A 17,998-nucleotide genomic window follows, 5' to 3' on the forward strand; every position below is an offset into this window, starting at 1 on the left:
CGACCTTGCGGTTGCCCCGACAACCACGTGAGTAGCAGTTCCCGCAGAAGTGCGGTTCCCGGGCCTGTGGGCGGAGCTGGCTGATGGGCGGCCCCGGCCCGGGAGCGCCGCCCTGGCGACCCGGAGGACTCACCGCGCCGGTGCCCGAACACCCTGGTGCTGGAGCCTAGGATGCACAGTGAGACCCCGCAGGGCTGGGGCACCCGGGCCGCCTCCCACCCCGTAGGTCAACCTGCCACTCAACAGTCCCCAGCGCAGACCTTGAGGGAAACTTTGGACCATCTTGACGTCCATACCATGTATGATTTGTATTCACCTTAAAGAATCAACTGTTAACGTTTAACCTAAAAGAATCTTGTATGAATGAGATAAAACTGTTTAAAACTTCTGACCATCACAGGGCAGTAATCCACACTAGCACAGAAGTTGCTCAAATTGATTGAGAATAGTCCCGAAGCAAAAGTGTCACTCTAGGGCGGGAAGTGGGTTACTCAGCAGTAGACACCTGCCTAGTAAGAGTGAAGGCCTGAATTCAAACCCCAGTACTGGCAGGAAAGAAAAAAAAAGTCAAACGATATGGTAGACTCTACTGGGGCTCAAGTTTTCTTTAGCCAACAACTAGTTTTATAATATTGTAGACTCGACTTTCAGAATGCAATAGACATCATTAATCCACACAAATGAACACACACCACATACTTTCTATACCTACCTACTCTATGAAATTGGGGAGTTCCTCCTCCCGGAATATTTAGAGAGAGAGAGAGTGTGTGTGTGTGTGTGTGAGAGAGAGAGAGAGAGAAAGAGAGAGAAAGAGAGAAAGTGTTTGAGAAAGAGAGAGAGAGAGAGAGGAGAGATTAGCTCAGAATTTGGGGGGAGGGTGATGCTGAGTATTAATTATGTCAAAGCAGAAACTATTAAAGTTGATTTCACCTGTAACTTGTAAGAGGCATCTTTCAGTTCCAGCCAACCAAATCTTGGCTTACATTCAAAGCCAGGGTTTGAGTATCCTGAATTTTAAAAAGGTCATTACTTCGTTGGGCAATGGTGGCTCACACTTGTAATCCTAGCTACTACTCAGGAGGCTGATACCTGAGGATCGCAGTTCAAAGCCCACCGGGGCAGGAAAGCCTGTGAGACTCATATCCAATTAACCACCAGAAAACCAGAAGGGTGCCGTAGCTCAAGTGACAGTGTGCTTGCCTTGAGCTGAAAAGCCCAGGGACAGCACCCATGCCCAGAGTTCAAGCCCCACAACTGACAAAAAAAAAAGTCATTACTGGAATTGGCTTGGCTGACCAAACATGGTCAGCAATCCCTTGCTGATATTCTATTTTCTTTTCAAGGTGAGTCTTAGTTAACTGTAGTAATTCTCCTGGGAACCAGGGGTGAATATAAATAAACTTGACAGGAACAAAATGTGTCTAGTAAAAATAACAATATTGCTGAAATATTTTGTAAAATTTACAATGACAAAGGACACAAAGCTTCCACTCCCCTAATTCCCAAGGGTTGCAACCATTTATGGGAGATTTAGCTACTGAGCAGAAATGTATTTTTTAATAAAATAAAAATAAGGAGGGGGAGCATTGATACAAGGCCCTGAGCTCTTCAGCACTGCCAAAAGTAAAAATAAAAGCCATAAAATATGGTATTGGGGGGCTGGGAAGGTGGCTCAGTGGTAGAGCGCTTGCCTTGCATGCATGAGGCCCTGGGTTCGATCCCTCAGCACCACATAAGCAAAAAGAAAAAAGCCGGAAGTGGCGCTGTGGCTCAAGTGGTAGAGCGCTAGCCTTGAGCTGAAGAGCTGAGGGATAGCACCCAACAGAGTTCAGGCCCCACGACCAGACCCCCCCCAAAAAAACAAAAAACAAAAAAACAAGGGAGGGGGTAACACTGTTCCACAAGAAATGTACTCACAACCTTCCATACATAACTGTAACCCCTGTGACATCTCCCTTGTAATAAAATATTTTAAAAAGAATATGGTATTGGTTACTTATAAGATTCCTTTGAAGATGGTTTTGGTGGTATTAAAGGTTGAACTAAGGGCCTCACACTAATTTTGCAGGCCCTCTACCTTTTGAGCTACCTACACTAGCCCTTATTTTAGTTATTTTGGAGAAAGTCTCCATGTTCACCTGAGAAGATCTATACCAGGATCCTCCTATTCATGCTTCGCCCACAGAATAACAAGCATGAACCACTACACCTAAGTATTGGTTGAGTGGGATGTTTTGGTAACTTTTTGCTCAGGCTGGCCTCTGAACCGCCTCAACTAGCCTGAAAAGACTTAAATCATTTTAAATATACTACATCAGAGATGGTAGTGTTGCTGAAGTGTTAGAAGGAGTACTTGCATCGCATGTGCAAGATCTTGAGTTCAAACCTCAGTAACACAACAAAAGGAAGCAAAGAAGGAAGATTTAATACAGGAGAAAGGTAACTGCATATGTCTAATTCACAACTGCATTTAAATCACATATTACAGAAAATTTTGTGTATCATTCTTTGAAGTGTCTGCTTGTCCTAGTATACTGGATAGGTGATTGCTAGAGGCACTGTGGATTATGAAGCTTCCAATTGGAACCAGAAGACTTTGATCAAGTTGTATAACTACTACCTAATTTCAATCCTTTGGTTCATGTATATGTGTATTAATATGTAGATAAGACAATGTGTCCAGCTCTTTTTTTTTTTTGAGTCCGGTCGTGGGGCCTGAACTCTGGGCCTGGGTGCTGTCCCTCAGCTCTTCAGCTCAAGGCTAGTGCTCTACCACTTGAGCCACAGCGCCACTTCCAGCTTTTTTTTTCTTTTTGCTTATGTGATGCTGAGGAATCGAACCCAGGGCCTCATGCATGCAAGGCAAGCACTCTGCCACTGAGCCACATTCCCAGCCCCGTGTCCAGCTATTTTACAGAGTATTTTTTTTTCAATTGTGGGGCTCAAACTCAGGCCTAGGCATTGTCCCTGAGCTCTTTTTGCTCAAGGCTAGTGCTATACCACTTGCCCATCTTTTATGGAGTATTTTAGAAACTATGAAAATGTATAGAAAGCTGAATGTGCTGGTGGCTCAAACCTGTTAATTCTAATTATTTAGGAGGCTGAGATCTGAAGATTGAAGGATCAGATTTCAAAGCCAGCTCTGGCAGACAAAGCTGACAGTTAACCAACAGAAAGCCAAAAGTAGAGATGTGGCTCAGAGTGCTAGCCTTGAATGGAAAAAGCTGAAGGACAGCACCCAGGCTCCGAGTCCAAGTCTCAGTACTCTAATATTTGCCCATCTTTTACAGAGTATTTTAGAAGCTATGAAAATGCACAGAAAGCTGAATATGCTGGTGGCTCAAGCCTGCTAATTCTAACTATTCAGGAGGTTGAGATCTGAGGACTGAAGAGCTGAGAATCATGGTCTAAAGCCAGCCTGAGTAGAAAGGTCTATGGGACTCTTACCTCCAAATAAGCGCAAAAAAAAAAAAAAAAAAAGGAGCTGTGGCTTAAGTGGTAGAGAGCCAGTATTCAACAAAATAATTGAGGCACAGCACCTAGACCTTGAGTTCAAGTCCCAGTAATGGCACTAAAAATAAATAGTAAAATGCAAAACAAAAACAAAAAACACAAACCCATTGCCTCAGAAAAACGAAAGTACTTGGCTGAGTGTGTGGCTTAGTGTTAGAGCGCTAGCCTTGAACAAAAGAAGCTCAGGGACAGTGCCCAGGCCCTGAGTTCATGCCCCGGTAGTTGCACCACACACATAGACACAGACACACACACACACACACACACACACACACACACACACACACACACACACGAGTTTAAGATACAACAGCTCTTATTTTAAGGGTAAAATTAAACACTTAAAAGTTTATACAGTTGTGTTGTAGAATAAACACAAACATGGGTAAGAAAGGGTTCAGGTTCTTTTTTTTCTTTTAGTTGGTGGTGGGGCTTGAACTCTGGTCCCGGACGCTGTCCCTCTTGCTCTGTCAGCTCCAGGAAAGCGCTCTACCACTTGAGCCACAGCGCCACTTCCGGTTCTCTGGGTGGTAAATTGGAATAAAGAGTCAAATCCAGCCTGGGCTGGATTTGAACTGCGATCCTCAGATCTCAGCCTCCTGAGTAGCTAGGATTACAGGTGTGAGCCACCAGCGCCCAGCAGTTTCGGGTTCTTTTTAAAGACACGTCGATTCAAACGAGAAATTAAAAACACAAGTAAGAAAAGAAAGACATGCTGTTGGCAGCAGTCATTCTTCGCATATTTTATCCACAGAGGGCGCAAAGAGCTGCAATGTAGCACTCATGGTCATCGATCTGTCTTGAATCAGTGGTCATCAGCAGGCTGCATCGCAGCACTTTGGAGTCGGACTAAAAACCACAATTCCCAGAAGCCCCGGGCCCGGCGGGGGCGTGGCCAACGGCGTGTGGGCGGGCCCTCCGAGCGCGCGGGCCGCTTCTCCCGCGAGGTGTGGTGCGAGGAGTGGCGGGAGCGGCCGCGATGGAGGCGCCGGGCGAGAGAGAAGCGCAGGTGATGGGGCTGGAGCGGGCTTGGCGGGCCTCCGGGGACGGCGCCTTCGGTACCCACGCGCCGCCAGCGGGCCTCCTGTGCACACGTGGTGTTTTCGATTCCTCCCCATTCGACGCGTCCCCTCGCACCCGGGAAAGGGCGTTTTCCTTCCCTTCCCGGACCGTCCTTTTCCTTTTTGCCGGGCCCGGCCTTGAACGCAGGGCCTGGGCGCTGTCCCTGAGTTGCTTCTGCTCAACCCCTTGAGCCACAGCGCCGCCACGTCCGGTTTGTTTTCTGTGTATGTGGTACCCAGGAATCGAACTCAGGGCTTCACGCGAGCTAGGCAGGCACTTTCCCGCTGAGCCACATTCCCAGCCCCCCCCCCCCCCCCCCCCCCCCCCGAGCTGCTGTGTCAAAACTCCAGCGCGGGACCCGAGAGCCCGGACCCACCTCCTACCTTGTCCCAGCGCTGCGCACTGCTGCTTCCTGCTGGAGTGTTCACTCGGAAGCCGCATCCCACCTCGGGCACTGAGAGGTTTTGTCGTGTGTTTGAGACAACTTGTTTTTTGTATTGTTTTGGGTTTTTTGTCGGTCGTGGGGCCTGAACTCTGGGCCTGGGCACTGTCCCTCAGCTCTTCAGCTCAAGGCTAGCGCTCTATCACTGAGCCACCTTCCCAACCTGAGACAACTTGTTTTTCAAACCATGCACCTGTAATTATGCTTTCCCATGTGTGCATTAAACAAAAAAGCATTGCCAGATATCCTGAGTTTGCAGCTTTGGAAAGAATAGATTGGTTTCTGATAATTTTGACTTTTGTGCCATTTTTTTCCATTGTGTTCACTTTTTTGTGTTATGTATGTGTGCCAGTCCTGGGGCTTGAACTCAGGGCCTGGGTGCTGTCCCTGAGCTTTTGTTCTCAAGGCTGGTGCTCTACCACTTGAACCACAGCTGTTCTTCTGGCTTTTTGGTGGTTAATTGGAGATAAGAGTCTCAAGGACTTTATTGCCTGGGTTGGCTTTGAAACATAATGCTCAGATCTCGCCTCCTGAGTAGCTAGGATAGGCTTTATCCTTAAGTTATGATGTGATGTGGAACACCACAATTGTCATAGAAAGTAATTTGTTTTTGAGCACATTTAAGACATATTCTAATAGTGCTATTATACTATAATATTTGCCTTTCTTTTAATGGTTAGGTTGCTGCATGGTTGAAGAAAATTTTTGGTGATCATCCTATTCCACAGTATGAAGTGAACCCAAGGACCACAGAGATTTTGTATCACCTTTCCAAACATAACAAGATCCGGGACAGGGATGCCCATCTGGTAATAGAGGACTTGAAACAGAAAGCGAGTGAATATGAATCAGAAGGTGAGATCAAGTCTAGAATTTTGGATGAAATAATAAATAGAGATAATCAAATTTTATCATACCAAAGTTTACAAGATTTGTTTGTATATACTACTTTTTTTTTTTTTTTTGGAACCATTCATGGGGCCTGAACTCTGGGCCTGGGTGCTGTCCCTCAGCAATTCAGCTCAAGGCTAGCATGCTACCACTTGAGCCATAATACCACTTCCGGCTTTTTTTTTCTGCTTATGTGGTGCTGAGGAATCGAACCCAGGGCCTCATGATGCAAGGCAAGCGCTCTACCACTGAGCCACCTTGCCAGCCCTATACTACTCATTTTACTTCTTTATTTTACCTAGATTTGATTCCAAGTCTGTTATAGTACTACTTTCCAAATCGTATATTACATTATAATACATTTTATTGGCACTTTGGTAGCAAATCATGAATAGTAAAAGATAAAAGCCTAAACTTACTAGCTTAACATAAGATGTCTTATAGCTTTTATTTTACATTTTTTTTAGTCTGTTTTCATGCTTTAGTCACAAGGAACATTCAGGACATGGTAGTTATGAAGTGGAATTTCCTTAGGCATATGTAGTATGAAAAAGTTCATTCAAGTCACCTATTGGTTGATTGATTGATTGATTGACTGATAGATTGTCCATCGTGGACCTTGAACTCAGGGCCTGATAGCTATCCCTGAGCTTTTTTTTGTTCAGGCTACCACTCTGTCACTTTGAGCCATAGCACCACTTCCAGTTTTCTGGTGGTTCATTGGAGATAAAAGTCTCATGGACTTTCCTGGCTGGGCTGGCTTTGTTTTTTTTTGTTTGTTTTTTTTTTGTCGGTCGTGGGGCTTGAACTCTGGGCCTGGGCGCTGTCCCTCAGCTCTTCAGCTCAAGGCGAGCGCTCTACCACTTGAGCTACAGCGCCACTTCTGGTTTTTTCTGGTGGTTTATTGGAGATAGGAGTCTCACAGTCTCTCCTGCCCGGGCTGGCTTTGAACCGCGATCCTCAGATCTCAGCCTCCTGAGTAGCTAGGATTACAGGCGTGAGCCACCAGCGCCCGGCTTGCTGGGCTGGCTTTGAACTGCCATCCTCAGATCTTTGCCTTCTGAATAGCAAGGATTATAGGCATGAGCCACTAGCACCTGGCTTCACCTATTGTTTTATAGTACAAACTACTAAAGATTGAAAATAAGTTAAAAAAAATTTTTTTGAACTGAGAGTCTCACACCTGTTCGGTGGACCTAATATTGCTGCACTATGCCTCTGTCCCTTTTTTGCCCTGGTTATTTTTCAGATAGGGTCTTATTTCCTTCCCAGTCATGTTCTTCAACCCTGATATGCCTATGTCTTGTTATGTCTCATGGTTGCTGGGATGATAAGTACATGTCACCATACCCAAGTTTTGTTGAGATGGAATTTCTCAAACTTCCTGCCTAGGCCTTGAACCTCTGTCATCCTAATCTCAACTAGCCACATAGGTAGGATGATAGATGTATGATACTACTCTGTTATCAATTAAAAAGGGGTCTCAAATTTTACTACTCAGGCTGATCTGAGCTACACTTCTAGTCTCAGCCTCCTAGATACTTAAGACTATAGGTGTGACCCACTTGCACTTGGCAGAAGTTTAGATGTGAGAATGTATCAAAGGGAGAGGAAGTATGATCCATATTTGCCCTATATTTAACCAAGTGGGTGGTTTGTTGTTTTGTTTTGTTTTTTGGGGGGGTGGTTTTTTTTTTTTTTTTTTGTCTGTCATGGGCTTGAACTCTGGGCCTGGGCGCTGTCCCTCAGCTCTTCAGCTCAAGGCAAGTGCTCTACCACTTGAGCCACAGCTCCACTGGCTTTGAACTGCTATCCTCAGATCTCAGCCTCCTGAGTAGCTAGGATTACAGGCGTGAGCTACCAATTTCTATTGTATATGTACTTTTTCCAGTTGGATTTTAAAAATCACCATACAGTAAAATTGACTAATTTGGTGTGCTGTTTCAACAGACTAGACCAACTCCCACAAAACAATTCCATCACCTCAAAAATCTCCCATATACTTATTTCTCTTTTTACTGCTAATAGAGAAGGAAGGAGTAGTCTTGGTTTGAAATACCCCAAACACTCAGCTTCAGTGCTGAATTGTCCTAGATTTTCTAGAATAGGTTAATTTGTTGTTTGCCTTTTGGACAATTTCCAGGGTCCTTAAATGGTTACTTTTTTTTTTTTTCTCCTCCACAATTTTCACATTTTGTTGGAAGGCAGATCAGTAGCAGGTCACACTTGTACTAGAGTGACCTCCTAGTCAATTCAATGAAAGAAGAGCTGGGCTCACACCTGTAATCCTACCTACTCAGGAGGCTGAGATCTGAGGATCTCGGTTCAAAGCCAGCCTGGGCAGGAAAGTCCATGAGACTCTTATCTCCAATAAACCACTAGAAAACTGGAAGTGGCGCTGTGGCTCAAGTGGTAGAGCGCTTGCCTTGAGCTGAAGAGCGCAGGGACAGTGCCCAGGCCCAGAGTTCAAGCCCCACGACCGACCCCCCCCCCCCCCCCAAAAAAAAAAAAAAAATCTTTTTTTTTTTTTCTCTTTGCTGGTCATGGGGCCTGAACTCTGGGTCTGGGCACTGTCCCTCAGCTCTTCAGCTCAAGACGAACACTCTACCGCTTGAGCCACAGTATCATTTCCAGCTTTTTCTGCTTATGTAGTGCTGAGGAATTGAACCCAGGGCCTCATGCATGCAAGGCAAGCGCTCTACCACTCAGCCACCTTCCCAGCCCAAGACAACTTGTTTTCAATAAAGCCCTGATACATACTACAGCCTGATTGGACCTTGAAAGCATTTTTCTAGGTGGGACCACAGTCACCAGGAAACACATGGTATATGGTTCATGTGAAATGTCTAAAATAGGCAAGTAGAGACAGAAGAGGGGTTGTTAGGGTCTCATGAGTTGGGAGATTTGAAAGTGATAACTAAGGGATGTGGGGTTTTTTGTGGTGATGAAAATAATCTGGCAAGGGTTGGGAAGGTGCTCAGTGGTAGAGTGCTTGCCTTGCTTTCATGAGGCCCTAGGTTCAATTCTTAGCACCACATAAGCAGAAAAATCCGGAAGTGGCACTGTGGCTAGCCTTGAGTTGAAGAGCTGAGGGACAGCGCCCAGGCCCAGAGTTCAGGCCCCATGACCAGCAAAAAAAAAAAAGAAGAAGATAATCTGGCATAAATTGTGTTGACAAATATACAACTCTGTCTATTGTAAAGAGCTACTGAATTGAATAATTTAGTGAGTAGATTATATGACGTGAGTTGTACTCCAATAAAGATAGTGAAAGAAAAGATATCTTAGTACCTGCGAAATTCTCTTGTCTTTTCAGCCAAGCATCTTCAGGACTTTCTCATGGAGAGTGTGAATTTCTCTCCTGCCAGTCTGTCTAGCACAGGGTCCAGGTATCTGAATGCTTTGGTTGACAGCGCTTTGGCCCTTGAAACAAAGGACACCTCACTGGCAAGGTAATTATTGTTAACAGTTTAATTGCTGTTCTCATAAGAGAGCTAGTTAGTTCTCAAAGTAATCCTGTATAGAAAATTAACAGAACACCAAATTTTAATTAACCCATTACTTTTGTTAGTGAATAAGGTTAATTCAGAGAAGTTTGATATTGGTTAACTTTGTAGTGTTTTTTTCAGGATTTGGTTGTGAAGGTTCTTCTCGTGTATTTGGAAAGAAAATTGAGTATAGGTTAGGGACCTTCCTTCTTTGTGATAGACATTTTACTTGTATAAATGACATGGCTCCAGAGGTTTGGTTTAAATAAGTTCTCCAAACTAGTAAGTGGCAGAATTGAGTTTCTAACCCAATCTGAGTCCAGAATCATTTTTGGTCATATCTTAGCTAGGACTACTACTACAGTTAATTATAATCAGAACTGCACAGCTGTTCTGCTTAATTTCCAGAATAAATGTCTAGAATTTATAAATAAGCTTTGAGAGTAGTAGCTGGGCACTAGTGGCTCACACCTGTAATCCTAGTTAGTCAGGAGGCTGAGAAAGATCTGAGGATTGTGGTTCAAAGCCAGCCCAGGCAGGAAAGGCCTTGAAACTTTTACCTCCAATTAACTACCAGAAAACCGGAAGTGGTGCTGTGGCTCAAGTGGTAGAGCACTTGCCTTAAGCTGAAGAGCTGAGGGACAGTGCCCAGGCCCAGAGTTCAAGCTCCATGACCACCACCACCAAGAGCAAAAGAGTAGTATTTTGGGTATAAAAACATGCAAGCTATATGGCAGTAGCAATATAGACTTTAGTCATTCTGCTGACACCAAATACCAGTTTTAAGCTCAGTGTATAAATACTGGGGAAATAGAGATAAATAGATAGTAACTACCTTTACTTACAGTCTTTGCTTACAGTCAAATGGACATGTGAAACAATAGTGAGAAGGCTGTAACATTACAAGAACATTCAAACTGTAAGCACAATGACAAAGATACTAGTCCAGGATAAAAATGAATCATCCTGAATTTTGAAGGACAAATGGAACTTTGCCAGATGAAATACTTTCCAGACAATGAGAAAGCATGTTAAAAACAAGCTGGGCGCTGGTGGCTCACGCCTGTAATCCTAGCTACTCAGGAGGCTGAGATCTGAGGATCGCAGTTCAAAGCCTGCCTGGGCAGCAGAGACCATGAGACTCCTATCTCCAATAACCACCAGAAAACCGGAAGTGGCGCTGTAGCTCAAGTGGTAGAGCGCTCGCCTTGAGCTGAAGAGCTGAGGGACAGCGCCCAGGCCCAGAGTTCAAGCCCCACGACCGACAAAAAAAAAAAACAAAAACGTATAAATTGCTGGGCTGGTGGCTCATGCCTGTATTCCTAGCTACTCAGGAGGCTGAGATCTGAAGATCACAGTTCAAAGCTAGCCCAGGCAGGAAAGTCTGTGAAACTCTTTATCTCCAATAAACCACCAGAAAACTGGAAGTGGTGCGGTAGCTCAAGGGGTAGAGCGCTGTCCTTGAGCTGAGGAGCTGAGGGACAGCGCTCAGGCCCAGAGTTCAAGCCCCTTGACTGACAAAAAAAAGAAAAGAAAAAAACATATATAAAGGGGGGTGGGGGGAGGATGGGAAAGAATGGGAAGGGGCAACAAAGGAGGAGGCTACAATGCTTGATAAGAAATGTACTCATTATCTTGCCCATGTAATTATAACCCCTCTGTACAGTATTTTCACAATTTTAAGAAAAAAGAAAAAAACATATAAATGATAGGTAGCTGGGTGCCAGTGCTTCCATGTGTAATCTTAGCTACTCAGGAGGCTGAAATTGAGGATCACAGTTTGGAGCCAGCCTGGGAAAATCCTTGACACTCTTACCTCCAGTTAAACACACACACACACACATATGTATATGAAATAATCTGATTGTATAAGAATCTACATAAAGATAATGTCATTTTTAGAAATGACAAGTAACTCATTATTGTCCATAATGTGTATAAATAACCTGAATCTTCTTTTAGTTTTATTCCTGCAGTAAATGATTTGACCTCTGATTTTTCTCGTACCAAATCCAAAAATGAAGAAATCAAGCTTGAATTGGGAAAACTTGAAAAAAATCTGACTGCAACTTTAGTATTAGAAAAATGTCTACAAGAGTAAGTGAGTTGAAAGTTGACAATGTGGGGCTTGGGTGTGGCTCAGGTAGCAGGACATTTTCCTAGCAAGCAAGCACAAGGCCCTGAGTTTAAACCCTACTACCACTGCGGGGGAGGGGGGGGGGAAGTGTTGGTGATTTTGACTTTGACTAACAAAGGCAGGCATCAATGGCTTATACCTGTAATCCTAGCTACTTAGGTAGCTGAGATCTGAGGATTGAAGTTCAAAGCCAGCCCCAGCAGGAAAGTCCATTGAGACTTATCTCCAGTTAGTGACAGAAAAAGCCAGAAGTGTCACAGTGGCTCAAGTGGTAAATGTTAGCCTTGAGCAAAAAGAGCTTAGAGACAGAGTCAGGCTCAGAGTTCAAGGCCCAGGACCAACCAAATAAAAGACTAGTGAAAGGTTTTTTTGGGAAGTAGGTAGAATTTTAATTTTTTTTTTAATACTCATTTAACTGAGGAGGAAGAGAAGAAGAAAATGCTTTTCACTTTACTTCTAAAGGGATCTCAAGAAGGCAGAGCTACATCTGTCTACTGAAAGGGCCAAAGTTGATAATCGTCTTCAGAACATGGATTTCCTAAAAGCAAAGTCAGAGGAGTTCAGATGTGGAATCAAAGCTGCAGAGGTATGTATAAAGGATGGAATACAACTAGCTCTTTTTCATTTCATCCTCATAAGTAGGCAGTATTAGTTTCTCTTTTTAAGAGTGAGAAGACTGCCAGAAGAGGAAATTTGCTGAAAGGTACATGACTACTTAGCACAACATCCAGATTCAGAGTTAGGTATTAGGCTCTGAAATTCAGGCCCTTACATTTAGAACCTATCTTGCTATATAAAATATGAGTTAAAATGGATTTATTTGTGTTATATACTTTTAATTCCAGTAGTTGGGAGATGGAGGTAGGAGGATCTAAAATTCAAGGCAACCCTGGGCCTTGAACTGTAGGAAGTGAAATCCTATAACATAAAAGAACATAGATTTCTCCTGTGATTTTAGCTCCTCTTTACAATGTTTAAAATATTCCCTGGTTGTCACTTTCAAAATAACATTTTAACTGAATCCTCTTGTATTTATAGGAGCAGCTGTCAGCTAGAGGCATGGATGCTTCTCTTTCTCATCAGTCCCTAGTAGCACTGTCAGAGGTGAGCTTCTTATCTTAGTCTACTTTCTGCTGTTGCAACAAAATACCATACTGGATATTTTATAAACAGTGGAACAGGGCTGGGAAGGTGGCTCAGCGGTAGAGCGCTTGCCTTGCATGCTCGAGGCCCTGGGTTCGATTCCTCAGCACCACATAAGCAAAAAGAAAAAAGCTGGAAGTGGCGCTGTGGCTCAAGTGGTAGAGCTCTAACCTTGAGCTGAAGAGCTGAGGGACAGCGCCCAGGCCCAGAGTTCAGGCCCCACGACCGGACCCAAAAAAAAAAAAAAAAAACAGTGGAACATTATTTGGTTCAAGGTTCTGGAGTCTGGGAAGTCTAAAGCTTGAAAGGTCATATCTAGGTAGATCTTGTTATGCCCTTAGATGGTAAGAGGGAAAGTGAATATTTAGTCACTTACAAGAAATGCTTGAAAGCTGGGTGCTAGTGGCTCATGCCACTAGCATGTAATCCTAGCTACCTAAAGGAGGCTGAGATCTGAGAATCACAGTTCAAAACCAGCCTGGGCAAGAAAGTCTGTGAGATTTTTTTTTTTTGGGTCCAGTCGTGGGGCCTGAACTCTGGGCCTGGGCGCTGTCCCTCAGCTCTTCAGCTCAAGGCTAGCGCTCTACCACTTGAGCCACAGCGCCACTTCCGGCTTTTTTTTTTTTTCCTGCTTATGTGGTGCTGAGGAATCGAACGTAGGGCCTCGTGCATGCAAGGCAAGCGCTCTACCACTGAGCCACCTTCCCAGCCCCAGTCTGTGAGACTCTTATCTCCCAATAAACCACTAGAAAACTGGAAGTGGCACTTGGCTAGAGTGGTAGAGCGCTAGCCTTGAGCTGAAGAGCTCAGGGACAGTGCCCAAGCCCAGAGTTCAAGCCCCATGACCAACAGAAAACAAAACAAAGAAATGCTGGAACTTGTTCTTTTCATCAGTCACCATTTGTTCCAAACGGGCATTAATCTATTCATGGCTAATCACCTCTTGGAGGTTCCTTTTGTTTTGTTTTGTTTTTCCCTGTGTGCATCAAAGGATTTGAATTTAGTCTTATACTTGGGTGCTCTACCACTGAGCCCTTTTTTTGCATGTCTTTGTGTGGGCACGCCAGTCCGGGGCTTGAACTCAGGGCCTGGTCACTGTCTTTATCTTTTGTGCTCTAGGCTAGCTCTCTACCACTTGAGCAATGGCTCTACTTCCAGCTTTTTGGTGGTTAATTAGCTATGAATTTCAGACTCTCTTGCCCAAGCTGGCTTCAAATCCTGTTCCTCAGATCTCAGCCTCTTAAGTAGTTAGTATTACAGGTGTGAGCCATTGGTGCCTGGCTTTTCCTCACTATTTATTTTCTTTTCCTTTGTACTTTTTTATCTTTTTGTGGCCTAGGTATTGAACCCAAAGCCTCACACATATTAGGCAAGCTTTCTATCACTGAGCTACATTGCCAGCTATACCTTTGTACTTCATGTTCATCAGTATTAATATCTTTTTTTTTTTGCCAGTCCTGGGGCTTGAATTCAGGGCCTGGATGCTGTCCCTAAGCTTCTTTTGCTCAAGGCTAGAGCTCTACCACTTGAGCCACAGTGCCACTTCCAGCTTTTTCTGTGTATGTGGTACTGAGGAGTTGAACCCAGGGCTTCATGCACACTAGGCAAGCAGTCTTACCACTGAGCCACCTTCCCAGCTTAGTATTAATAACTTAATTACTTCTTGAGCTCTGTATCTTAACATTTGTTTGGTTTCTTTTTTTTTCTTTTTCTTTTTTTTTTTTTTTGGTCAGTCATGGGGCTTGAGCTCAGAGGTAGGGTGCTGTTCTGAGCTCTTTTTTGCTCAAGGCTGACACTCTACCACTTTGAGCCAGAGCTCTACTTCCGGTTTTCTGGTGATTAATTGGCAATAAGAGTTTCACAGACTTTCCTGCCTGAACCATGACTTCAAATGATGTCTTTGAACCATGATCCTTAGATCTCAGTCTCCTGAGTGAGCCACCAGCGCCTGGCTGTTTGGTTTGTTTATATGCTACTTTAGGCTAGCATCTTTATTGGAGTCAATGAAACATTATTGGCTTATTTATTAAATTTAAAAATCTGGGATGCTATCTTTGGTGTTCCCCTCTCTTTCAGTGTAGAGCAAATGTACAGGTTCTCAAACTCTTGTGACTTCAGAATCTCCAGTTTATTCTTAGTAAATGGAATTGTAATTTTTCTATTTTAAGTATCTTGTTTCCACTGGAGGCCAATTTATTTGAAGTTCTTTGATACTTCATGTAAAATATTTTTGGGGTGTAGCTCAGTGGTAGATTGCTTGCCTAGCAAGTATGAGGCTCTGGGTTAGATCTGTAACACCATAAAAAAAAAAGTTATACATATCCAAACAGTAATACTTTCTTGTGTTTTATTTCAGAAATAAACTATTTCATTGCATTGTAAGTATTTGCTATGCTGTAACTTTTTTTACTTTCAGAAACTTGGGGAGTTAAAACGACAGACTATACCTTTGAAGAAAAAATTGGAGTCTTATTTAGATTTAATGCCGGTAATTATTTTCATTTTTCCTCTAACTTTCCCAAAAGATACTTAATGGTCATAAAAATAGTGAGTTTGTGTTTAAGGGTTTAGTCAGTGTAGGCGAGTATGATGGCTCAGTCTATATTGTCTAAAGCAGGAAGATCTCAAGTTAGAGGTCAGCCTGTGTTCCATAGTAAGACACCCCCCCCATATATATACACAAACACACACACATGTGTGTATATATATATATACATACATGTATACACAAATATAGACACACATACATGTATACATACACTATATGTATACGTGTATATATACATGTATATACAACATATACTCTCATCTCCAATACATACACACATATATGTATCTATTATATATATATATATATATATATGTATCTGTATATAAACATATACATATATAGATTAGTAAATAAAGTCAGTGAATTCCAATATTGAATGCATGTTGGATACTTTGCGGCATGGTATTTTTCCCCTTTGTATCTGATTTGAAGCACTTTGTTTTTCTTTAAAAGAATCCATCTCTTGCTCAAGTGAAGATTGAAGAAGCAAAGAGAGAATTGGTAAGAGGTTCCCATTTTTCTTTCTTCAAATTTCTTAAAAGTAGTAAAATAAATGCTGATGTAGCTAAAGCCCCTTTCACCTTTTCATCTTAACTAGATCTTGGAAGTTAACTGCAGTACCAGAGTTGCTCTGTTATTCTCATACATCTTGTAATATTGTTGGGTTATCTTTGTGTATATTTTTCTTTTCACGAAAAGTGCATGATGGTATTTTATGTGTTTTAAGGCTTTACATAGCTACCCTAGTAGAAAAGAGGGATTGAAAGATATAGAATATTCTAGTTACCAATGTTCTACTTACCAAAGGCAGGGCAAGAGTTATGATTCAATGCTAGAATACATGTGCAGGGCCCTGGGTTCATCTGAAGCACTGCCAAAAAGGGAAAAACTCTCTGTGGTAGCACATGTTTGTAGTCCTAGCTACTCAGGCCTACCTACCCTAGAGGTTAATGCAGCAAGTCTCACCTAAAAAAAAAGATAAAAAAGAATTAGCAAAGGCATAAAGCTAAAATTGGAAGACTTTTCTAAGCAGCGGCAAGTGATAAAGTATGGCTATTTAAGAGTATACAGCCTGGGGATGGGAAGTTGACTCAGTGGTAGAGTACTTGCCTTGCATGCATGAGGCCCTGGGTTCAATCCCTCAGCACAGCGTAAGCAGAAAAAGCTGAATGTGGCACTGTGGCTCAAGTGGTAGAAGGCTTGCCTTGAGCTGAGGGACAGCGCTCAGGCCCAGAGTTCAGGCTCTATGACCGACAAAAAAAAAGAGTAACAGCCTCAGTGTTTATGCTAAGTATGGTTGGCGCATGCCTTTGATCTCAGCACTGAGGAGGCTGAAGCCAGATGATCATTAGTTTAAGGCCAGCCTGGACTATGAAATGAATCCCAGCTCAATACACACACACACACACAGAATCCCAGCTCAATACACACACACACACACACACACACACACACACACACACACACACACACACACACACACACACACACACACACACACACACACACACACACACACACACACACACACACACACACACACACACACACACACACACACACTAGCTAAGGTAGCAAGATTTCATGTTGAAGGCCAGCCTAGACCTTGTTTGCTTGCTTGCTTGCTTTTGTCCTAAAGAAACCAGGTACTGGTGGCTCATGCCTGTAATCCTAGCTACACAGGAAGCTGAGATCTGAGGATCATAGTTTGAAGCCAGCCCAGGCAGTAAAGTCCCTGAGACTCTCATCTCCAGTAAACTACTCAGAAAAGGCCAAAAGTGGCACTGTGACTTAAGTGGTAGAGGGTTAGCCTTGAGCAGAAGGAGCTCAGGAACGGTACCCAAGCCCTGAGTTCAAGCCCCAGGACTAGAAAAAAAGAAACCAAGGCTGTGCATATAGCTTAGTTTTAGTGTATTTGCTTAGCAAGGCCCTGGGTTTGATCCCAGTACCAAAAAGTCAGTGAATAAATAAAATTTGTTCTAATATTTTCTCCTCTCATCTTAAATATCATTAGAAATTATAGCATGTCATCTTTTCATTTGAGATATGGAATTTATGATATCTTTTTCTTCTTTTAGGATGCCATTGAAGCTGAACTTACAAAGAAAGTAAACTTGATGGAACTGTGACTAGAAATATGTAAACAGGCTGGGATTGTGGCTTAGAGGTAGCGTGCTTACCTAGCATGCATGAAGCCCTGGGTTCGATTCCTTAGTACCACATAAACAGAAAAAGCCAGAAGCGGTGCTTTGGCTCAAGTGGAAGAGTGCTAGCCTTGAGCAAAAGAAGCTCGGGACAATGCTTAGGCCCTGACAATGCTCAGAACTAGCAAAAAAAAAAAAGAAAAAGAAGAAGAAAGAAAGGAAGAAAAGAAATACATAAACATGTTTTCCCTAACAGAGTAAAGCAAATAAGACTTTAAAATATTTTCCTTTAGCTTTGCTTAATAGCAATTTTTGTGTTCTTGCATGATATCCTTTGATAATTCTTGTTCTGTATTGCATTTTTGTACCAAAAAATATATGAAAAAGCACTTTCTGTTACCTGTTTGTTTTTGTGTGTGGTTGGCAGTTAAGAATCTTCAGTAGGAGCTGGGAAGGTGGCTCAGTGGTAGAGCGCTTGCCTTGCATGCCTGAGGCCCTGGGTTCAATTCCTCAGCACCACATAAGAAAAAAGCCGGAAGTGGCGCTGTGGCTCAAGTGGTAGAGCGCTAGCCTTGAGCTGAAGAGCTAAGGGACAGCGCCCAGGCCCAGAGTTCAGGCCCCACG

General features: G+C 43.2%; 1 protein-coding gene across 2 annotated transcripts; it reads left to right on the forward strand.

The window, feature by feature from the left end:
- The first annotated feature begins 4,432 nt into the window (after positions 1-4,432).
- Positions 4,433-17,773, forward strand: Haus1 (HAUS augmin like complex subunit 1). Of its 2 annotated transcripts, none has more exons than XM_042675132.1 (10): positions 4,433-4,525; positions 5,701-5,875; positions 9,228-9,363; positions 11,362-11,496; positions 11,999-12,122; positions 12,575-12,640; positions 15,096-15,167; positions 15,684-15,731; positions 17,309-17,369; positions 17,609-17,773. In XM_042675132.1, exons 1-9 carry the CDS (start codon positions 4,496-4,498, stop codon positions 17,357-17,359), a joined length of 837 nt encoding a protein of 278 aa, XP_042531066.1. In that variant the 5' UTR covers positions 4,433-4,495; the 3' UTR covers positions 17,360-17,369; positions 17,609-17,773. The 2 variants fall into 2 exon arrangements, with proteins under 2 accessions (XP_042531066.1, XP_042531065.1); XM_042675131.1 differs by having other exon boundaries at positions 4,434-4,525; positions 17,309-17,365; positions 17,605-17,773.
- The last annotated feature ends 225 nt before the right edge of the window (positions 17,774-17,998 follow it).

This window comes from Dipodomys spectabilis, unplaced genomic scaffold (assembly GCF_019054845.1).
Source record: "Dipodomys spectabilis isolate Male_0828 unplaced genomic scaffold, ASM1905484v1 ptg000024l, whole genome shotgun sequence".
Classification (NCBI taxonomy): Eukaryota; Metazoa; Chordata; class Mammalia; order Rodentia; family Heteromyidae; genus Dipodomys; species Dipodomys spectabilis.

What these genes read in the sequence shown, in the direction of transcription:
- Haus1 (XM_042675132.1), top strand. Translation starts at nt 4,496, where the DNA reads ATGGAGGCGCCGGGCGAGAGAGAAGCGCAG. An exon ending in CTTATTTAGATTTAATGCCG is followed by an intron (nt 15,168 to 15,683) that starts GTAATTATTTTC and finishes TTTCTTTAAAAG; the next exon opens with AATCCATCTCTTGCTCAAGT. An exon ending in AAGAAGCAAAGAGAGAATTG is followed by an intron (nt 15,732 to 17,308) that starts GTAAGAGGTTCC and finishes TTCTTCTTTTAG; the next exon opens with GATGCCATTGAAGCTGAACT.